At 43.7% G+C, this 24,717-nt stretch overlaps 1 protein-coding gene across 1 annotated transcript in view; it reads right to left on the bottom strand.

Moving 5' to 3' along the window:
- The window catches only part of LOC146813696 (solute carrier family 22 member 7-like), a 259,319-nt gene extending 237,603 nt beyond the window's left edge, over positions 1–21,716 (bottom strand). Inside the window, exons 1-2 of the mRNA XM_085610184.1 lie at positions 21,303–21,716; positions 9,136–9,239 (exon numbers count right to left, since the gene is read on the bottom strand). Of these exons, the coding sequence (XP_085466310.1) occupies positions 9,136–9,239; positions 21,303–21,707 (509 nt within the window). The 5' untranslated portion in view covers positions 21,708–21,716. The remainder of the gene's footprint in view (positions 1–9,135; positions 9,240–21,302) is intronic.
- Between the last annotated feature and the right edge of the window lie 3,001 nt (positions 21,717–24,717).

The raw sequence follows: 24,717 nt of genomic DNA on the forward strand, positions 1-24,717 counted from the left end.
AATGCCCATGTGCCCCTCATGAGCCATTTTTATAATGTTGTCTCTCAAACTCAGAGGAGGAACCAACCTCGTCCCTCTGGTTAAAATACCATTACCGAAGGCAAGTTCATCACACACCATTAACCGAGGCTTCTCCAGCTTGTTGCCTTTATTCTGTGAAATCATGTCCATAACTCTCAGCATTTCCTTGTCCTTCTTTACTTCATCTCTCCATTCATCCTCCTTGATAACACCTGAGTTGATCTCACAAACACTCACATCAAACTCCTCAACAATGTCTTCATCCCTTTTATCATCCTGACCATCTACTGTATCTACCAAACATGATAGAAAATCTGCAGAAACATTACATGCACCTGGAATATATTCCATTGAAAAATCTAATTCCTGGAGCGATATCACCCACCTCCTGATCCTAACAGAAATGGAGTCCAACCCTTTTTTCTCAAAAATCTCTTTCAATGGCTTGTGATCAGACCTTACAATGAACCGAGTACCCCAAACGAATTTCTTAAATTTGTTCAAAGCCCAAAAGATGGCTAAAGCCTCCTTCTCAATAACCGAGTAATTTTTCTCAGCTCCTCTTAGACACCTTGACGCACAGGCGACCAAACACTCCTGAGAATCTCTTTTCTGGATTAGCAACGCACCAAGACCTTTGTTACTCGCATCCGTCACAATATACGTTAAATCACCTGGTTTGTAGGCCTGTAAATCAGGTGCATTTCACAGATCAAGCTTAACATTCATGAACTCTACCTTACATGCCTCATCACACAAACTCTGTTTTCTTGGAGAGTAAACTCCTTAACTGACATGTTTTATTCGCAATTTTTTTATAAATTTACTATAAAATTCTGCCATACCCAGAAATGAAGCTAGCTCTTCTTTCGAACACGGTTCCTTCAGATTTACAATAGTGTCTACCAGCTCTTTTTTCGGTTTTACACCATTACCAGATATGTGATGACCCAAATAGTCAACTTCAGTTACACCCAACTTGCACTTCTCAAAACGTAGAGTCAACCCAGCTTTTATCAATCTGCTCAACACTTTCTCAACTCTCCCATCATGTTCTTCCATAGTCTTGCCAAAAACTAACAAGTCATCCTGATAACACCTGACTCCTTTGATTCCCTTGACCACCTCATTCATAATCCTCTGAAAAACAGAAGCGGCAGAAACCAGCCCGAAAGGCATCCTTACAAACTTGAAAGCTCCCATAGGTGTAACAAAAGCAGTAAGTTCCTGTGAACTCTTCCCTAAGGGCACCTGGTGATACGCCGAAGCTAAATCCAGTGTACTAAAATAACAAGCACCATCTAAAGTCGAAACCATCTCATCTATGTTAGGCAAAGGGAACTTATCCACCACCACCTCCTTATTGAGTGCACGAAAGTCCACACATAGACGAATCTCGTTATTGCTTTTCCTAGCAACGACAATGGGGGCCAACCATTCCGTCGCCTCGACCGGCTCAATTACACCTGCATCCAACAATCTATCAATTTCTTTTTGTACAGAATCTTGCACACTCAGAGGAATTCTCCTAACCTTCGCTACAACAGGTTTTGCACCTACCTTCAATTTTATACAATGGTTGTACCCTTTCAAACAACCTAACGTGTTCTTGAATAACACTCCAAATTTCTTTACATACTTTTCACCACTATTCTCAATAGACTGCACCTTCACAGGTGGATTGCCATTTGGGTCAAGAATAATACCAAGCCTCGCTTGGTGCGACCAACTGAGTAAATTATCCCCTCTCTCTGCTACATAGATCTTTGCATCCGTAAATCTCTCTTTGCACTCCAGACAAGCTTGAAAATATCCCAACATCTCTATGGGAGTGCCCCCATAACCTGTTGGTCTAACATCAGTTCTTAATAATTGTATTTTATCTTTGAAGTACTTCTCAAAAATCTCTTTAGAGATAAAAGTGAGATGTGAACAGGAATCGAATTTCATCTTTATCTCCACATTTTCTATCTTTACCCATTCTGAGGGATGTTCCGTACCACACACCTCATTCACTTGAAAACTGACCTCTTTCACATCAACTTACCACCCCTTTTGTTACGGAAACAACAGTTCTTTGAAAAATGCCCTCTTTTCCCACAAAAATTACAAACCACACTCAGTGCAGGACAAAAACTTGCATTGGCCTTATGACCACTTCTCCCACACCGATAACAAGTTCCCTGGAAAGGTATCACATTTTTTTTTTCTTCTTCCCCAGGTTTCTCTTTTTTCTCATCTCCTCCACTTTTTTCATTATCAATATCATTTTTTTTACTTCCTGACATACAACTTCCTCTACTTTCTCTTGTGCCACTGTAGACTTCCCTACTTTGCTCAATTCGCTAACACATTTTAACATGTGTTCCACCCTTTTTGCAATAACCATTACCTCTTCTAACGGTGGTTCATCTTTTAACCAAAGTTCCTCTCTTATTTTGTCACTTCCACATTTTAGCACAAACTGATCACGTATTCTTTCTTCTACCAGTTCCCCAAATTTGCAGCTTGACGCAAGTTTCCTAAGTGCAGTCACAAATTCCTCCACCGTCTCTTCCTTTCCCTGTTCTCTTAATCCAAAATAATAATGTTCCATAATGTTACTTACTTTTGGAAGATAATGAATATCCAATTGTTTTACACATACCTCATATTCATTTAACCCTCTCTGACATATTTGACTTAATGGTGGTAAATTTTCTAACACTTCTTGCCCCTCTCCGCCTAAACAGTGAAGTAAAAGAGCCTGCACTCAGATTTGCACCACACACCCTTGCATAATTTTCAAATTTTTTTTTTCATTTTTGCCATTTCACTGGTGGTTCCCCAGGGCTAGACAAGAAAAACGGTGGGGCAGTAACATTCTGCATTTTAAATTTTGTTCTAACTTTTTTTTTTAATCCAAAAACACGACTTTCCCTTCCTTATCCTCCAACAATTCAAATATAATACAACAGTACTACCAATTTCCTCAATTTCCTCAAAACCAGGTTCTTTAAAAAAAATAATATATACATATAATTTAGCAAATTTTCCCAAAATTCAGACAAGCCTTTTTCCATTAGGTATGCTTGTCACCGTGTGTTTTGGTCTTATGAGAATATATGTTCTCCCTTCCTTTCCACTTTCCAAATGAGTTCTGATCTCCTTTCAAATATGGCACCACTGGCAGAACACCAACACTCCAGTTACAGCCTATACAGAACTGTATCCATCCTCAAAGTATCTGCTCATTAACACGACTGCTTCCGTTGTTCCACGCACTCAATTGTCCTTCTTTCTACCGCCGATTGTGCTTGTTTCCCCACCGCAAGCCTTGCGTGGCATTCAGGCTATTTTCCACGGGTGATAGAGCATGTAACTCACCAACTTCCTTAATCCGCCGACGATATGAAACGTATGCGCGATCTGCGTTCCAGCAGACACTTTGCCATGTGATTGTTACTGCTCCACTTCAAATTCGTTTCAACAATGCCAGTAAGACAACGGGAGAGAACCGCTACACAGGTACGTTGTTTCCGCGATCCCCTTCTTCCATTTTTCCTTCTTTTTAAAATTCACTGCTCTGAATTTACATTTCTCCCTCTCCGCGTTGGGGTCAATCAGCCCTCTTATCCTCCTCCCATCCTCGTCACCAGTGTGAAATAGGTAAAACACTGGAAATGGTAACCAAATCATAGAGGGTTTATTTAATGACCCCATCCACTGAGGACTTGAATCAACTGCCACAAATGGAACACCTATGCTCCACGCTCCATCATGGAACATAGAACTTAGAGCAACATCACACCCTCCACATTGGATACCCAACCTATTGGATAAAATTATCCCCAAATTTGATTTTTTCTCTTTCAGAGTAAGAATTTCGCACCACTAATGGAAATTTTCACTGAAGTTTAGAAAATTAGAAGTTATCTTGTTCACAACACCAAAGAAGGGAGCAGACTGCGTGTGGAGGGACTTTCTAACCTATTAGAATGTTCCTTGAATTTCTAGATTCTTCAATTGTTGCTGCTGTGAGCTCAGCAATAAAGGAGATTTGCAAAATCTTAGCCTCTGTGTCTGTAATAAAATACAGTTTTTCTGTCCAAGAGGCTGGGAAAAATCTACATTTCATGCTGAAATCAGCAGATTAAATGCTATTGATTTGTTGTAAATTTTCACTAGGCTTGGATGACGTTTTAATGAAGCTGACATAATTTGCATGATTTCTGAAATGCTGTATTCTTGGGTAATTACACGTCATTCACTGTAAACATTCACCGCAAACACACTACTCACAATAAAATGTTATGACTAGCACACAGGAACAAACAGAGCACAAGGGGCTATTGTGTTTGGTTCTTTTGTATCTTTGCACTATTTCTTTGCCAAAATGCGTCCTTGCACCAAACATTGACACAAAGATGCACGTGGCATTAAAATATAGGGGCAGATTTATGAGCCCCTTGCGCCACTTTTGCGTCACTTTTCCCATGTTAAAAGTGACGCAAAAGTGGCGCAAGGGGCTCATAAATCTGCCCCATAGTGTTAAATGACTGATTCCCACTGTGAAAAAAGGAAAGAATGTGAAAATGTTTTTAATCATGCCTAAAGTATTTCCAAATGATTTGCATTATTTCATATTCTGATTCTTTTTAAATGTACTACCATCTTGTATTTCAGTTTGCACACTACACACATAGGGTCAGATTTAGATCTTGGTGGAAGGTTCTTCCGTCACAACGGTGACGGATACCCCGTCCTCCGAAATATAAATCCTACAGGATATAATAATAATAATAATAATAATACAGAATTTTGTAAAGCGCAAACAGCTACCTCACAAGGAGGTGTCCCGGCGCTGCAGAACAAGATATAAATGTTGACCAAGAGAGCTGGAGGTGTAAACGCCTAGCGTGGTTGAGCGAAAAGCCAGGTTTTCAGCATGCGCTTAAAGCAGGCTTCGGAAGGGGCCTGTTGAAGAGCAGGGGGCAGGCTGTTCCAGAGTGACGCCACGTTTGCCGAAAAAGTCCGTCCTCCCAGCCGTGCTCTTTTTGCTCTAGGAACTGCAATCAGAACCCGGTTATTGGAACGGAGAGAGCGGGTTTGTATGTATCTAGGCAATCGGGCTTTCAGATAATTTGGACAAGTGCCGTATAGAGATCTGAAAGCCAATGTAAGTGCCTTAAATTTTATTCTATTTGCTACTGGTAGCCAGTGAAGTGAGAAAAGATGTGGAGAGACCGAATGCTTGAAAGGGATCCGCATTAATAGTCTCGCAGCCGCATTTTGGACCAGTTGCAATCGATGTATAAGGTATTTTGGTAGGCCTAGATATAGGCTGTTAGCGTAATCCAGCCTGGATGTTACCATGGCATGGATCACTGTTTTTCGGCAAGTTGCTGGCAAGAGTCGCAGAATCTTACGTAGATTTCTTAGCTTGCACAGACAGGAACCGACTTTTTGCTGGACGTGTGATACAAAAGACAGACTGTCATCCCACCGCACTCCCAGGTTTTTTGCCGAGTGGCTGGGCAAGGGAGGTTGTCCCATCTCTACCGGCCACCAAAGATCAGATGGGGGAGGGGGGCCTTTACCGAAAAAGATCACTTCCGTCTTGTTAGCGTTGAGTTTTAGTTTATTTGTGTTCATCCAGCAAGCCACATCTTGGAGACAGCCCTTGAAGCTTGCAAAGGACGCCTCTGACACTTCTGAATACGGAAACACCAGTTGGGTGTCATCGGCATATGAAATAGCCTTGATGACACCCATAGCCATAATGGGATTTATATTTCGGTGGACAAGTAATCCATCACTGTTGTGATGGAGTAAGCTGTCCACCATGATCAGAATCAGGCCCTTCGCCTGGATGCTCAGTAAGCATGGCCTCATTTTGAAGCTGGTACAGAGAAGTGAGCAGCGGCAGCTATAGTGAAATCATCTTTCTGCCAAACCCATTGCATCTCTGGCACAACGTCTTCTCACATTCTTCCCATGAGAAGAGCTGGGTCATTTATGAGCCCCTGCGTCACTTTTGTGCCACCGGTGCATCACTTTTTGTGATGCACCAGTGTCGTAAAACATGCGCCATGTTGCGCCATATTTACGAAGTGACGCATCTAGGTAGATGCGTCACTTTGTAAACCCCTGCGCTACATTATGCCTGCGGCAGGTATAATGTATACAGGGTGGGCTTACCCCCGCAAGAAAGGGTTGTAGGAGTGGCGCAGCGAAATCTATGAGATTTTGCTGCGCCACTTCTAGGACACCAATGCGTCGAAACCTTACGCCTGCCTCATGGCAGGCGTAAGGGTGACGCAGGCCCTTTCACATGGGGCTTGCCCCATGTGAAAGGAACATTGCTGGAGTTGCGGCAGGCTTCCGACACAACTCCAGCAATGCGCCACTTTTTGCGCCGACAGATACGTCAGTTATACTGACGTATCTGTCCTTCCTTGCGACATGATGCGTCATATTATAAATATGATGCATCATTGGTGTCGCAAGGAGGGCTCACTGAGAAGTGACGCATCGCTGCTTTCACGCAGCGATGCATCAATTCTCATAAATGAGGCCTCATGTTGGCATCAGCATCTAACAGAAGAACGCTATACCTGCTGCTTATGTTGGCATCAGAATCTATCATATGAATGCAATAGCAATGATATTGGCGGCACTTTTTGCCATAAGTGCTTAAAATACATACAGCAAAATAATTTAAGCAACAAATGAATCCCTTTTCTGCTGAAAAATGATTAGTAGTATAATAAATGCTTCAATGTCATGTACTTCAACCACACAGGCCCATTACCGAGTATCAATCATCATAAATATGTGTTGGTTGTATTCGATTTGGGCTCTAGATTTCTGTGGGTTTGAACACAAAAGACTGCCCATGCTCACGCAGTCATAAAAGACTTGCAGTGCCTAGTAGCAATTAGATCAGTTCATATTTCTCATTCAGAAAATGGCCTGGACTTTTCCACTAAGCCACATGCTAATGCTATACTGGTTCTGGTAGTACATATAATAATCTTGAATCAGTTCAATCTCACAGACAATCATATTGCGAGCCAATGACCTACTTAATGAAGTCTTCACTGTTAGACTAATTAATACAGGAGAGTTGCAGTACCATAACCTATCCTGGTCTCAGCGAATAGGCTGCTTGTACAGAATTGCTGCTCGTTATACAAAATACAAGAGTGCCCACTTAAGCACCCTGCATAGAGCTCGCAAGAAGAGAATGATTCGCTGTTTCAGGGCATCAAGGACCTCAGAAGGAACTAGCAAACAAGAAGGGGAAAACCGCTGTCGATGTGCGGCTCCCAAAAGTGGGAGCATTAGTACAGGAATGTAGTCTTGACTAACAACGATTCGAACTATTCTACAGAGCACTTGTGCCAGTTGTTGGGGTAGAATGCATTTGTACTGTAATTCTGCCACCACTGCCTGGTGAAGATATAAACAGCATTGTGTTGAGCGATCACCTAAAGGAGTATGAACTGGCTGATTTGGTTTCTCCAAATTAGACCAGTGAGTCCTCTTCATATTCTGGTGTTACAGCGAGAAGAAATCACTCAAGCGAAAATCATTGGTGCCATTCCAGGGACTTCTGAGTTTCTAGCTTTACTGCCATCTTTGAGTACTGAGCCAGATGGGAAGCAAGCAACATCCTCAACAAGTGAAGCTGCTGCAATATCAAGTACCATTGTAATTACACCTGCACCACTGCTATTAAACTGATCTATATACATTTAAGATACTGCACCTTTGCAAGAAATGGAATTACCAGGAAAGGAGCTGGAGCTGATTTTCTTCCACCTCTTTGGGAAATGGTGCATGGGCACTAATTTCCTGAACATTCTATATCATTTCATAAGCGCTACATCCACATGTTTCCAAACATTCAAAAAAGATTAGCATGCTGTCAACATCCATGAATATCAATTGTCTGATGTGTTGTTTGAGAAAGATGTGATATTCACCATTTTATTCTGAGCTTTTGAAATCATTAATTGCATATAATTTGAATGCAAAGTAATCCCCTTGCTTGCATTTATATGTTGGCATATGCTTATAGCCGAGCTCTCAAGCTTAACTACTGGGTTACTCTTTATCGGGATGCATACAAATGTGCGCACTAACGCAATTGGATTAGACATTTCGAAATGCCTAAATCTCACAAAGTGCTCTGGCCTCTCATGAAATAACCTCACTACACAGCAGCAAACTATCTCTAAGAAAGAGAAACCCTACAGTCTTCTCTTGATCCATCTGGTGCTGCGAGATCCGCTGTTCTTTCTGTGCTCCTTGAGTCTGGTTTGAATCTGTGATTACACAGAACTCAGTCTGGGGTGACAATTCACCTGGGCTCAGCACCAATGGGCCTCAAGGATCTCCACTGCCTTAAGGCTTACTAGCCTCTCTCATATGTTGCCATACCTGGGTTTGAATTCAGGTACTGCTAGAGTTTTAAATGACTATCCTCCTATTTATCAAACTCGTCCGGTAATCTCTCAGTAGAGGTGCAAGTGCCCTCAGTTATTAAATGCCCATAGAGCTCCACATTTATTGTTACTTCTTTTTAACCATCTTGGCCTCTTATCAGCACAGCCTTGGTTTCAAATGTAATACTAATTTATATACCATAATGGGCAGATATATGAAATTTATGAAAACATAAACACTCATCATTTGGCCTCTTGTGTGCTCTTGGTGTTTTAATATAAGTGAGTAGGAAAAATTCTCTATTGCTTGGACTTGCCTAACTTACCTCACACCAGATCTTGAATGTGTTTCAAGCTGCCAAAAATGTAAGGGTTCATCTGAACTTGTATCTCCCCAAGATTCTGGAGAATGGAGTGTCAATAATCAAGTGAGTGGAAGCCCAACATCAATAGCATGTTGTAAGGTTAGCAGTGACTCCATCAGCCACAGCGCAGCTTGCAGTAACTTGCTTTCTGCATGCCTCTAATCCACCTACAAAAAGACAGGAATACCTTGAGCAGACACAGCCATGCCTAACTCAGATTGCAGTGCAGACAGAATACAGTTTGTATCAGCAAGAGTTCTACCACATGGAGAAACATGCAAACACATTATGAAAAGAATGGATACATGATACTATACCTATCAGAAAGGTAACCAATCAAAACAGCTCCCACCGTGACCCCGATGAAGAAAAAGGTGGCAGAGGCCTGAGTGAGCCATTTTCGCTCACACACGAGGTCCCACTGAAAGAGAAAGGCGCTTATGTTAGAGCAGGAGTTCTCTTCTCCAGTTGATTCTCTCTGAAACTGTTACATATACATTAGATAGCTATAGCCTCCTTGCCTTGTCTTCAGGCAGAAAAGCAGCCCTTTGGACAGCTTATCTATGGGCCGACAGTTCCAAGTCTCACACACTAACGCAAGGGAGCCCTGGTACCACACTTCATATACAAAGCCAATCACAAGGACTATTCATTGGATTCACAAGCACTCCCGGTATTGACAGTGATGTCCGCCCAGCGGTATTCTACAGCGCTCTTCTCAGACCGAACCTGGTCCTTGAGGACAGTGGGATTCTTTAATTCCTACAGTACAACTAATGCTTATGCTAGATTTTAATCCTTGTTCAATTCACAGCCTAGAGAGGCGAGTGTCTACAGGAGTTTGGTATTTGGGATTCCCAATCCTCACGTCACACACATATAGGCAGAACTCGTAACTATATTGCTGTCAATCACTATGATTAATCCTCCTTCAAAGTATACAGGGGCCGATTCACAAAGGTAATCTGAGACAAAAGTCTAACTTTATGACTTTTGGTATTCACAGCGATCATTTACGAGTCGTATCTTTACATCCTCAGTCGGCCGGAATCTCCGCACCTGGGCCGTACTCTCCGCGCCCAGTCCGTACTCTTTGGCTCGGACCGTACTCTCCAGCTTGGGCCGTACTCTCTGGCTCGGGCCGGATGAAGTGTAATCAATGGGCCGCAATGCAATTTTTACAAAAGAAGAACATTAAGAACTCGCAAAGCATGCACGTCACCAAGAGACCATGTGTCAGCCTCATACCTGAACATAACACATGAGCAGCGCAAACAAACTGTCAAAGTGCGGGGAGCGCAAGCAGCGCAACGGCAAGGCGGGTGGAAGAGCAGCTATTCTGCCACGGGCATGCTTGATGTGCCGCATATCACAGAGACTGTGGCTTCTACAACTGCCGTTTGCTCTGTTAGTGTCGGGCAGCAAAGATTTTACAGAGAGGATGAGCTGTTATGCAGCAGGGGCTCCTCTGCAATGGCGGATGAGCGTTGTCCCACTGCCTGGCTCAGAGCCAGCAAATGGAAAATAAAACGATGTTCTTGAATCATTTTTGGGGAGACTTCCCCCTTTGAGCCAGAGCTGTAGGGAGGGACGGGGCCGAGGCATGGAAGGTGGAAGGAGGAGTGCTACGTGCACCCCACTCCCTGAGTGCTCATGTGTGGTTGGCCTGCCGTCTCGGGCCGACCAAAAAACACATGCAAACTTAGGTTTTCTACAGCCCAGCTGCATTGAGCAGCAGGGCCGGACTGGCCGTAGCGGGCACCGGGCAATCCCCCGGTGCACCGCAGGGGTGGGGGCCGGTTTTGGCCCCCTGGGGGCCGTTTTTGTTACAGGGCCGTTTTTGCAGCATAGCTGCAAAATCGGCCCTGTAACAAAATCGGCCGAAAACCCGCCCTGGCAAAGAGCTAGGCGGCACCCCCAAACCCGGGGGAGGGGGAGGGCGGGGGGTGGGGGGGGGGGGCAGCGAGCACTTTTCCAGGGCCGGTTTTGGTTCCCAGTCCGGACCTGTTGAGCAGCCGGGCTGGAGATACGCCACAGACTGCCTGGCCTAAGCGGAGGTTCTGCAGCACAGGGACTGGACACGGATTCTGTCCCGGGGGATGCTGGGACCAGGCAGGAAGAGGAAAGGATGCTGGGACCAGGCAGGAAGAGGAGAGGTAGTGCGAGGAGACACGACTCACGAGGCGGCCGGAAGCTGAAGGTAAGTTAAAAAAATATATATTTATATATATAGGATTTCTAACACTCCCCCGCGCGACCCCTCCAGCATTTCCTCCACCCGCCTCACCAGCCTTTGTTTATGGCAACCGCCACTGCTGTTATGGCTAGAACTGCCGACTGTGGAACAGAGGACCCGGCTTCGAATTCCGGTCTGCATACATTTTGTACTTTTCATTTGGGCCATACAAAAGCTTCGGAAAGGACTTCACAACAATCTCCGACTTGCATTTATTAATCGAGTAACTTCTCTGCTTTGACAGTGTCCTGACTACAGGCCTCTACGCTGGGATGCCAGGTCCAGTGAGTCTGTATTCAACCTGATGGCTCTGGGAGAGACACCCCCATCACACTGTAATCTGAGGGCACCCAGAACAGGAAACCCAGGGGTGGCTGGTCCTATTGGAAAGACGTGGATTACAATTAGCTGAACCCAAAGTGCACTGTGCATGTGCAAAGCTTCCTCCCCTGCCAGTGAGACTGAGTGGGGGGAGAGGCAGGGTTAAGCCCCAAGAAAGGTTTGTGAAAAATGTTGGCAAGGGGTGTATTTTCAACAAATGATGTCTCTGGGCAAAATACTCAATCTCCTCGCGCCCACAGAACATGAGCGCGTCTTTGTTTAATGTAACTGGTGCCCATATAAAGCGCTCCAAAGCCCTGGGGCTGAGTCCACGCTTTATAAACACGATTCACAAGCAGCAGTGACCCTCAGGGGACAAGGCATGAATGAATGCATTCTACACAGCATTGATTTATAGTAGGGGAACTGGCTTGGATTTCACCCCCAGTTTGGGTAGCTACTCCCATTATGTGATTGACTGTTTCTCAGCTCATGTTTAAAAACATTCATTAATACCTTTCAAATAATCTGATCAATAAGGGAAACGCTTCCGCATGTTAACTAAATGTACTTTCTTGGGATTTGAAGGCAACCTTATCATATTCTAACATGATCTTTGTTGAATGATTTACATTGCAATTATTTTCAATGCTCGGCTCGTGCAATGCACGGGCTCTTAGAGCCAACCCTTGGCTCGGCTCGTGCAGTGCACGGGCTCTTAGAGACAACCCTTGGCTCGGCTCGTGCAATGCACGGGCTCTTAGAGACACCCTTGGCTCGGCTCGTGCAGTGCACGGGCTCTTAGAGACAACCCTTGGCTCGTGCAGTGCACGGGCTCTTAGAGACAACCCTTGGCTCGGCTCGTGCAGTGCACGGGCTCTTAGAGACAACCCTTGGCTCGGCTCGTGCAATGCACGGGCTCTTAGAGACACCCTTGGCTCGGCTCGTGCAGTGCACGGGCTCTTAGAGACAACCCTTGGCTCGTGCAGTGCACGGGCTCTTAGAGACAACCCTTGGCTCGGCTCGTGCAATGCACGGGCTCTTAGAGCCAACCCTTGGCTCGGCTCGTGCAATGCACGGGCTCTTAGAGACACCCTTGGCTCGGCTCGTGCAGTGCACGGGCTCTTAGAGACAACCCTTGGCTCGGCTCGTGCAATGCACAGGCTCTTAGAGACAACCCTTGGCTCGTGCAGTGCACGGGCTCTTAGAGACAACCCTTGGCTCGGCTCGTGCAATGCACAGGCTCTTAGAGACAACCCTTGGCTCGTGCAGTGCACGGGCTCTTAGAGACAACCCTTGGCTCGGCTCGTGCAATGCACAGGCTCTTAGAGACAACCCTTGGCTCGTGCAGTGCACGGGCTCTTAGAGACACCCTTGGCTCGGCTCGTGCAGTGCACGGGCTCTTAGAGACAACCCTTGGCTCGGCTCGTGCAGTGCACGGGCTCTTAGAGACAACCCTTGGCTCGGCTCGTGCAATGCACGGGCTCTTAGAGACACCCTTGGCTCGGCTCGTGCAGTGCACGGGCTCTTAGAGACAACCCTTGGCTCGTGCAATGCACGGGCTCTTAGAGACAACCCTTGGCTCGGCTCGTGCAATGCACGGGCTCTTAGAGACACCCTTGGCTCGGCTCGTGCAGTGCACGGGCTCTTAGAGACAACCCTTGGCTCGTGCAATGCACGGGCTCTTAGAGACAACCCTTGGCTCTGCTCTGCTCTCCCTGTTCATTTCTTGGCTCACCTATCTCTTCACGCAGGAGCTTCTTCTGCTATATTCTGGGGCCAGTGTATGAAAAAAGAACACAGCAGCAGCACAGATCACAGCTTTTTTTAAGCTTGTATGGAAATTGAAGGCTGGAGAGAAGTGGCGTGGTGCCACTATAATGCCTGAGCTCCTCCTTTCTTCCTTTGTAATGACTTTTTATGGGATATGTTTTCCCACTTGAATTCTTTTTTTTTTAAAGCTTATGAAAAAGATTTCTGTCCATTTGGAAAAACCTATATGGATCTCATTGTACATCTATATTGATTTCCTGCCCTCTTCTCATTGTCAGGGACCCCTGTTTCCATAAAATACTTTACAATGGAGGCTAAAGCTACCACAAAGAGGAAGCATATAGAACCTCCCTCACAAGGGGAGGAGGAGGCACACCCAGCTCCTGTACAACAAGGTTTTATGCCCTTGGAAACCATCTAAAAGATGATTCAAAATACAGTGGAAATTGCATTTATGTACAGAGAAGGGCCCCCCTCCTCTTAAAGTACCCCAGGTATCTCCAGCTACTGCTGACAATACCCAGTACCATATTGATGGGAGGATGTCTTATGACGTGAAGTTCAAGGTTAGGATTTAAAGCCAACATAGCCTCACCGGAAATATCTCATTCATCTAATTAAGAAGATGTCTTTATCCTCTACCAACATAAAGAGCCTGAATCACATCCAGCGCATCCGTCGATAAAGAGAATAATGACAACAGTACGGAAGGATGTGGACCATCATTCTTTCCTTGGTTTTTGGTCTGCAAAGACCCCTTAAAGAAGGTTGCCAAAGAATTTTCACCGACTAATAAAGTGGATTCTTTATCGATGGGTCTTTCCTCCCCGGGGTCATAATCTTGGAAGAAGCAGACCTCTTGAACAAAGCTGCAATAGTACCAGTTTCAAAAGATCAAAAGGGAACTGATTGTTATTCATTACTGGTTCCAGTGCATCAGTTGTCAGGAGGGTTCAGATCAGTTATTGGTTTTCAAGAAGACACCTTTGCTGGTCATCATTCCTTTACTAAAGCAAGGAGACTTCATAGTATCAATAGACTTGCTAGATGCTTATCTTCAAGTGCAGATGCACAAATCATCCAAGAAATTCCTGTGGTTTTGTGTCCAAGAACACCATCACTAGTTTTAGGTCCTACCGTTTGGTTTGGCAAAGGCATTGAGGATGTTCACCAAACTCTTATTCCCAGTAGTGGGTAGTTTTCATTTTTTTAGAATTGCTATCGTTCCTTCCCTAGATGCCTGCTTGATTAAGTCTCCTTTTTCTAGGGTTTCAGGGTATGTGATAAGGGTGAACGTGATTCTAAAGAAACATGGTTTTCTCATAGACGAACCCAGCACGGTCAATCCAGATCAATAGAGCTTTGTTCAGTTCGGAGGTAGGAAGAGTGTTTTCGCCTCACGACAGAATGTTAAAACTGATGTCTCATGTGCAAAGCCTCCTATCCAAGCAAAAGGGAACAGCAAGAAAATTACTAACTGTGCAAGGAGACATGGTGTCCAAAGTATCTTTAGTCCAGTGGGCTCATCTTCACATCTACTCATTAGTAAGGCATCTACAGGAGCACAAGAATCCTGGATCCCAAATGTACGACCAGCTAACTTCAATCTTCCATCAAATTGCAGATTCTCTGAAGTGGTAGCTCAATGCAAAGAACCCAGCCAGGGCTTATGCTTTTCAGCTATCACTTCCCACAGTAATCACTATGGATGCAAGTGGGACGTGTTGGGGAGCAACGCTAGAGTCTGTGAAGGTTCAAAGAAAATGGGGTCTCCAATAATTCTTCATGTCTTCAAACTGGAAGAATTTAAAAGCACTACTGTTGGCACTAGATTATTTCTAGGGGTCAGGCAGTCAGAAAAGAATGGACAGCATGGTGTCCATGGACCCAATTTGTATTTTGTAAGTCGTGTCATCTTCCGCTAGGGCGACGGAGTAAGTTACTCTGTTGCCCTTGTTGAGGTCCCAACAGCCAAATTTAAAAATGTGCTTTGGGCAGAAGGTCATTTCTAGCATTTACATGGAACTGCTTTCAAGGCGCTTCCTGTGATTGAATTGTAACTTTGACCTATGGTTCTGTCAAACATGAAGGAGCCGTACAAGAAAGTTAAAAAAGTTTGTAACCCCAAAGTGGGATTTTATTGTGGAAAATAAAAAATGCCCCCTCATCATGGAAGTTATGTCCGATTGCAAGATGGGCATTAGACAGTTTTCACTGACCCTTAATGGGCAGAGAAAACTGTCTAATGGTTACGGGCAGTGAAAACTGACCTCTATGTCTGCCCATCTGTCAGACTCTGTGGTAGTCGTACCCATACCGCGCTTGATGTAGAATGACTAAAGGAATAAAGGTGCTGAAAGATGCATCCACCCAGGTTGAGTACACTTAATCACTGTTTGACGTCAATGAGGGCCGATACAAATGAAGGACTAAGACGCGACGGGTGTCTACTATTCAGAATAAGTTTGCATTGTGCTGGCGTTGGATGAGTGAAGAGGTGTTGGAGTGCACCTGAGTCTTTGCAGGCAGGCTGCCCGTTGTTCGTGTTTCCATGCAGGTGCCTTACAACTGGAAGAAACGGTTTGATGAGAGCAATGGGTAAAGCCTGGACTGCAGAATTTGCATACAATATGGTACCATATTCATCAACAGGGTCGTCACAATTTTTTGCCACTTGCTGGTTCACCAGTAGTGATAGACAAAAAAGATGTTGGTCATATGCGATTTTGCATTAACCACAGGAGTTTAAATCGCATCATAGTGATGGATAGTCTCCCATTCCTCAATATCAATGAGATAATGCTGTTCCTAAATTCTTTATGAGCTTAGATTTGCAAATAACCCATCACCAAATAGGACTACATCCAAAATCCAAAGCTTTAAAGGCATTTGCAACAATGCATGGTGTTTGGCATTCACCAGACTTCCTTTTGACATGGCCTCTGCTGCCAGTATTTTTTAAGACATGATGAACAACTTATTTAAACACATGCCCAGTGTTTATTTTTCGAGGACAATATTTTACAATTTGAGGCAACTATAGAAAAGCATAACGAAGTGCTGGCAAAAGTTCTAGAAATCGCGATATATGTGGGTTTGACGACTGTATAAACAAATGTCAGTTTTTCTGAATGGAAATCAGTGTTTAGGTTATGCAAAGACCTGGCTAAGTATTCCAGCAAAAGGAGGATCTGGTGAAATGAATTAAGTTAGCACCATTGTCATAAGGGAAGACCAGTCGCTCTCTTACATAGGGATTCATACAGTATACATGTTTAATTGACTTTGCAGAAAAAGCAGTATCCTTTAAAGAATTATTAAGGCCATGGAAAGTGACTTTAGTGGGCCCTAGCGGACCCCTCCTCCTGGACCTCCGGCATAGAGTTTGGGGGCATCTCTGGGGCCTCCCTAAACATCCCTGCACCATGTGGCTGGCGCCGCATGGGACCTGCCACACGGTACAGGGATGTCCACAAACATGCCTCTTAGCAGTGCGGCTCGTGCTGCAAGAGGGTGTCTAGGTCGGACTCTGATATTGCAGTACTTGGAAGACAAATATCGGTGGCCGGTGATAGGCATAAATATAAAAAATTGGGTGGATTGGTGTAAAGTTTGTATTGATAGGAAAAAGAGATTAAAAGCGGGAGGTGAAGCGATGGGGGTCTCAGTGATTCGGAAGAAGCTTGGAAAAAGGGGCAGATTTACAAGAAAGTGACGCATCTGTACAGATGCGTCACTTTCCCTGTGCCACCCTTAGAAAGTCTTGCGCCACCATAGATGCGCTGTATTTACAATACGGCGCACTATGGCGCAAGTATTGACAGATGTGTCAGAAATTCTGACGCATCTGTTGGCGGAAAAGTCACGCATTGCTGGAGTTGTGTCGCAAGCACGACACAACTCCAGCAATGCGTGTTGAGGCCTGTTCCCACTACACTGCGTCACTACTTACGCCCGTAAGATTTTGACGCAGTGGCGTCCTAAAAGCGGCACAGTGAAATCTTGTAGATTTCACTGAGTCACTTTTGCGAGGCCTTCCTGCGTGGGAACGCCCACCCTGCATACATTATACCTGACGCAGATATAATGTGACGCAGGGCTTTACAACGTGACGCATCTCCCTAGATGTGTCACGTTGTAAATAGGCCGCATTGTTTGCGCCGCTGTTGCGTCAAAAAAGTGACACAACTGCAGCGCAAAAGTCACGCAAGGGGCTTGTAAATCTGCCCCAAAGTGTGTTGACCTTTCATCAGACCTATGGCCTATCTAGGAGAATCTGAGCATTTCACAGCAGCAGCGGTGGATGTGTTCATCAAATGGATGGAAGTGGTGTGTGGGAGTAATGTGGCAAGTGAAAGTACTATTGGGGTGCTTTGGAAAATATTCGTGAGACAAGGTTGTCCGTCCTTTTTGGTGATGGATAGTTGTACACAACTTACTTCGAGTTGTATGAAGAAGGTTTTAGATAGTCAGGGGGTAAGGCACCCCGGGGCTTCTTTGCATAATCTGTACGATAATGGCCTGGTTAAAAGATCTGTTTTTTAAAATAAAATGTTCTATCTAGCTGTCAGTCAACAGTTAAAATATATGGAGGAAACAGCGGAAAATATGGTATGGGCGTATCACACCTCTCGCAATGGCGACACTAGTAAGATGTCTTTTGAAGTGATGTGGGCAGGTAACCCAGACCTAGATGAGATCCTCAGTGGCTGGAGAGGAAAAATGAAAATAGCAAAGCAAGAGTGGAGAGTCAAGGGGGAGTACAATTAGGAAGGGTTATTTCGTAAAATCATTGGAAGAAGTGGAACAGTGGAATTAACAATTTCACAGATTCTGCAGAATAGTAGAAATGACCCCATGGCATGTACGTTTAAGGAATGTCCAGAAATGGAATGAAACAAGAGTAGCTTTGAATTGGAAGAGGGTTGAGGAGGTGTGGATGAGTGACAGGCAACTGATGGAGGGAAGCAAGGAAGGGTGCGGTGTGTTTACCATGATGACGGATGAAGAAATGTTGGCGAGGATACAAATTGAAGGAGGTGGTGGAGAGTCAAGAAAGGGTCCACAAAGAGGAAGAAGGATTTTAAGAGGTGGAGGGAGCGGGAGCAGTGATGAGGAAGATTGTACATTCCATGACATTTGTGAAAGGAGATGTAGGGAGTGTTGTATGCTGGCACTTTTACTGGATGTTCTTATGTCTCAATTTGTTTTTATAAAGAGATTTGGAAAACATGGACATTCATTGCTGCTTTAGCTCTCATCTTATGTTTTTCTTCAATTTCATTTCCTCGCATATGTCAATACTATGATACAATTATGTTAATGTCACTTGCTTGTTCTCTCATTTGTTTATTTGCAAAGAAAGAACATATGATATGTGCAGGTAGTTTATCTTTCCTCCTCTGTGAACGCCTTACCACAAGAGAGCGTGGAGACTAGATATATAGTCTCGGTGACTGTGTGTCTATGACGTCACCTGGCTCAAGGTAATGCAGTCAGTATTCTGTAAGCATGCAGGGAGCTTCATGATGGTCTGTGAGCTGGTGAGTGAAAAAGAAACCTTTATTACTGCATTGGGAGGCAGTGTTTTTACTATACAAAGTAGTGACTACTAACACACTGTTCCACAGTAATATCTACTAGTATTACATCTGCTGAGTATTGCCCCATGGTGCACTCCGTTGGAATGAAGCCTGGTAGCATACCCTTCTACTGTAATAGTTACGAGTACAGAATTCTAGTGTATTACCCTCTAATGATGTATCAATTTATACTGCACATCCCTAGAGTATTCACTAAAGATACACTCCTTTGAGTTTTTACTGATAGCTGCACCTCCAGAGTAATAATTAGTAGTGGGCACGAGCAGAATTTTAACCACTAAATCACTCCTCTGGAGAATTAACTAATACACAAGAATCTATTTGTTTCTAGAGCACACTTTCAAAGTACTAGCTAGTGCCACTTTCTTATTGAATAGTAATTCCTAGTCCAAACCTGTGGAATATTCATGACTTGCACACATCCTCTTCGCACTCTGTAACCAAGTATTCATTATTACTGATTGTCTGCAGAGTTTTAAATACCAGTTTAGTCCTCCAGAGCATCATCTCATAGAACACATTTTCACAATATTATCTAACTTTGCGTTCTCTCAGACCACTATACATTAATGTACACCTAATTTTTCAATATTTTATGAGTAGCAAACTTACTTAAAACCAAATATCCCTTACTGCACAAATCTTATCAACAATTGCTATTGGACGCAAAGACTCAGTAGCTGTACATGACGACGCCTCTTTCTTCTGTCCAGTAGTAAATTTGCTCCACAAACTATGCATGAGATGGGGAGGAGGGTACTCAGGATGAGATGTCAGACTGGAGAAAACATCCAGAAGATAAGGAGATGATGTCCAGGCTGGTGGTCCAAGGAGAAGGCAAAGGATAACCAGGAATTACAGAAGGACTGCTGGAAAGAGGTGTAGGAAAGAACAAGTACAAAAAGAAAAGAACAGGTACAACCAGAACTGAAATAAACAGTACTGAACGTTCCACCTGAACTCAAAAAGAGAATCAAGGGGACAATGAAACGGTTGTAAAATACACTCCAGTTCCACTGCAACACAGTGCTTAGTCTTCCAACTGTACCTTTTTGTAGAGGAAAGACAGAAACAGGAAACAACACAGGAACTACACTGTACTAAGAAGATACAGTAAGGAACAATTCAGTTCACCAATTAGATTTTTCATATTTGATGCAAAGCAAATTGCAGGTCCAGAATGAGAAAGAACTTGTCTGAAATGAAACAAATGTTATTGGCTAATTTGCTTGGGCTGCGAAAGCGCTGCCTGGAAACACCATCACTCTGATGACCCAGAGGAACCAAGACACCAAGGTGGTAAGAAGTGAAAAAATGAAAAAACTATAAAGCAGGCCTTTTTCTTTCCATCATCCAGAATTTAGAACAGCATCTCTGTACTGACCGCCCAGACGCTGCTGCAGTTCATGAAAGAGTTGAAGCCTCACCTCCTTAAAGGACACAACATCACGATTCAGTAACAGGCCATGGACCAAAAACCTCTCCTGTCACTGGTTAAATGTATGCTTGTCTTTGTCACTGTACAGCACGTTGCTGCCTTTCGGCAAGGCTAAGGCAGTAGAAAGAGCACACACATACACACACACACAATCAGAAAACCTTACACTACAGGGATGAGAAAATTGAAACGCGCCCCTCCCTGCACTGAAAGCAAAGAGGAATGCTTCCCGCCTGGGAAGGCCGACAGTGTAAGAGTCTTGCATCTCCTACATCTTTGGTGGCTTCACTGAAATTGGCAGCCTCTTCTCCATGGGCCAAGAGAAAGAACCTCTGTCCATTTATGCCCAAAGACGGGGGGAGACGGCTTCTTTTGGCCCCAGGACACACCTCTTAATCTCAAAGTCCACATCTCATTAGGGGTGTGTGATTCTCAAACGTTATTAACCAGTCTCTGTCTAAAGCTTTGATCTTACTCTTTGGAGCTCACTGATTTAGGATCACTCCTTGACTGGCAGACTAGATCATCAGTTGTCAGTAATCCTCATTGGAAAACAGTCTTATACTTTGGGTTTGAGCTCATTCATTGGAACACAGTCTCTTGCTTCGGTTGCGAGCACCTGTCCAAGGAGTGCAGTCTCATTAATTGGATGCAAGGGTAACTCATGGATTCAAAGTCTCAGTCGTTGGGCGTGAAGCTCGCTCCATGCAGAATAGTCTCACTCATTGTGACTTTCACTCCATGCACCGCAGTCACACTTATCATGTCTGCATTTCATTCCTAGTTGCAGATTCTCATGCTTTGATTGTAAATCTATGTCATGGGGCAACTGACTCACTCATTCAACACAATCTTCACTCGTCAGAGCATACTGTCACACACTGGATGTTATACTCACTACTTGAAGTACAATCTCACTCATTGGCTGTGTCTTTCATCCCTTGGAGCACTTGGTCTTAGGCAATGAGGACTCGCTATTATTTTTTCATTTGTTATTTTTACTGATGTCAATACTATACTATAGCACATTGACACATTGCTCATGATAGCTGCTTTCCTAGGCTTTAACACTCAGCCTGAGTATACAGCATGAGGCATCTAATCAGCTCTTACCTCAGTGGCTATCGTAGACGTGAACTGAGATTGGTCATAGGCCCACCCATGCTGGCAAGCCTGCAGTGCGGAGGCATTGGAGGATCCCCAGGTGGTGCTGTAGGAAGGTCCCAAGGTGGAGTTCTCCAGCAGGTGCCACTGGGGCTCTCTGTACATCTTGCAGGAGCTGAAGGTCCCATCAGGCTTCATGGGGATGCTGATGAGGAGCATTTCCACCTCCGTGAGGTTCCCGAACACATCCTTGTTTAGGAGCATACACCGGTGAGGAGGCACCACTGATATGAAGTTGTGCAGCAAGAAGTGCATAGACAGAGTGGCCCGGTGAATGACTAAGAGGAGCAAAATAAGGATCTGGAACCTTCCAAAGCCTCCAACATCTAATAGAAGTTCCTCAAGCTTCATCATGGACTGGAACCACACTGTAACACAGAGAAAAAGAGAGGTGAATATTCTGGGAACCAGCAATCCACTAGCAGCACAGGACTAGAGCTGGCAAGGTCAAAGTTATTCATCACAAGCACAAGGGAAAAATTGTGTTTGATGGACGGTGGGGTGAAAGGTCACAAGCAGAAAAGAGACATACAAGAAGCAGGAGGCCTGTAGTTGGCCAGAGAAGGAAAAGACAGAGCAGTAGAACTTATTGCAGACACAAGGAGACTTGCAGAGGGTTTGAATAATATAGTGACAGTAAACGGGGGAGAGGAGCTTGTAGTGGTGAGAGAAAAGATGGGAATGTTAGTAGACCCCCCACAGAATCCTGAGGAAACAACTTTTGAATTTGTAGGATGAATTATTACCAAAGGTTGTGAAAAGCTAACAGGTTTATACGAAGGAATGCACACTGGAAGGAGAACTGCTAAGGGAATGTCTAAAGGTTTCAGAGGGAAGAGTGGCACAGGTGAGCTGCCAATAGATGGAGGCTGTAGGAGGTTGAGGAAGGTGCATGGAAGCAGGGGTGGCCTTAGTCGGTTACAGAAACTAACATCATTGGCAAACCATGTACTTGGTGTACCAATCTATTTTTATTGTATTTGTTTGAATTTGACATGTTCCTTTGAATTTAGCACCCAGCTTAACTTGCCACTTTAATCCTTTGCCTAGTTCCACTACATAGACAAGGCAACATTAAATGGTTTTAGAAATTCTCGTAGTGTCAATATAGACACAAATCAAGAGGCTTTTAGGTCTTAGCTAGGTATATCTTAGATGTCAGTCAGAATGCTTGTGATAACAGAACAAGATAATATTCAGAGAACATAGAGGGCTATAGATCTTTCAGTGGTTTGCCTTGCTGATGGCTAAAAAAGTGATCCCTCTCTTCCCTCACACTACAGAACTCCCTGTAACCAATGCCTAATGTTTCATAAATGTTGCAACTTTCTAAAACTAGACCCAGGTAAGTAAGTCATCAATGTGCATCAGTTATTATACATGGGTAGCACTGGAATCATATGAAGGAAGCTCCCAGCATACCATATGAAGACAGCTCCCACCATACCACATGAAGGCAGCCCCTACCATACCATTCCATACCATACCATAGAATACCATACCATACCATACGCTGATAGCCCCATCATACCATATGAAGACATCCCCCACCAAACCATATGAAGACAAGTTCCACCATACCACATGAGGCAGCCCTTACCACACGATATGAAGGTAGCCCCAATCATACTATGCCATTCCATACCATACTATACCATACCATATGCTCATAGCCCCCATCATACCATATAAAGATAGCTATACATCTATCTCACATGCTTCCCTTCCTATCCTGGGGCTATCTTTGTATTTAAATCTTTCCTAGCTTCAGCATATCATTCTTTCTTTGTCAGACTTGTTTCCTCCAATTCTAAAGCTCCCGCTCTTCTTCTTCCCAATTTTCTGTTTCCACTCTATGTCCTACTCCTTCGGTCTCTTCTCTTATGCCTTGTATCTCAGAAACACATCTCCCTTTCTTGTTCTTCACTCTAGCAAACTGTTTGTGTCCTCATTCTGTCGTATATCTCCTCTTGATTCATTCCTCTCTCCCTGCCTCTTCTCTTGTAATATGTGACCCTCTGTCAATGATTGTTTCCCCACCTCTCTTAGTCCCCTTCCTTCACTTGTACCTTCCCTTTCTTTTTCAGTTTTCTCTCGCCCTATCCACCTCATGCATCTCCCTCTTTGCTGTCATTCTATTTTGTATTCTTTCCATGTCTTTTTCCCTCGATCTAACTCTGTCCTACATCGTCGTCTGCCTAGCTTCCCTTTCCCTTCCCCCAGTTTTTATATTTCACGTCTTCAGCCTGCATTTCCCACACCTCTCTCACTCTACCCTTGTTTCCCTCTCTCCCTCCTACTCATTCTGTAGCTCTCTCACTCCGCCACCAGCCCTTCTCTATCTTTCTTACTCCCTGTACACCTTCCCCAAGAATTCAACCCTCATGCTGGAATTTTAAGACTTTGTCTGTATGAAGACCCTGGCCATGGCAAGACAGAAAGAAATTGCAACTCCAGGAGGAGGGGGTCTACAAAATTAGGATAGAGCATTTGTCTTCCTCGGTCCACATCCCCTCCTCTTGGCCTCACACTTACTTCAACAACAACCTGCCCCTTCACTCCATTGGCTGCTGTTCAGGAAGTTCTTCCCACATTTTCCCTACTCTCCTTCTCCGCTGAAAAGATCTTCTATGTCAAAATAATATTAAGATACAGAAATACAGAGCTTTTCATATCGTGATACACAAATATCGTAATGCAGGAATATCGTTGACAAGAATATCGATTTTCTAAGGTAAGTAATATTGATGCAAAAAATATCTATGTTGTTAATATTGTTTACAAAAATATCATTGCTAATCTCATTTTTTAATTATTTGTATGTATTTTCGTATATGTTTTAATTGTATATGTTATACATTTTTTGTATAATTATTGTTAATGTTTGAATATTGTGTGTACATTTGTACTTGTATTTTAATTTAATGTGATTGTTTATTGTAATTGTTAGTGGTGTAGTGGCTTGTGGGTTTTGTATGGGTATAGGGTGGGAGGTAATTTAATTATAATTAATTCATAATTAATTTTGCAATTATTATTAATTATTTAAGTGAAAATTATGTGAATTGTGTAATTCGTTTGTTTTTTAAGTTTTGTTTTAGGTGAGGATTGTCGGGTTTGTAGGGGTACAGGTTGGAAAGTAATTTAATTATTATTACTTACTAAATAAATGTTTAATTATCGTTCATTATTTATTTATTTATTTAGTTTTAATTAATTTTGTATTTATATAATAGCCACAATAAAGAAGCAAAAATAGTAAATATAACAGCATTTTCAAATAATGATACATCAGTAGGCATATGCAGAGCGCAGAGGAGCATTATGAGAATAGGAAAGAAAGAAGAAAAAGAAATAGAGGGAG

The sequence above is a fragment of the Triturus cristatus genome, chromosome 6 (genome assembly GCF_964204655.1).
Source record: "Triturus cristatus chromosome 6, aTriCri1.1, whole genome shotgun sequence".
NCBI lineage: Eukaryota > Metazoa > Chordata > Amphibia > Caudata > Salamandridae > Triturus > Triturus cristatus.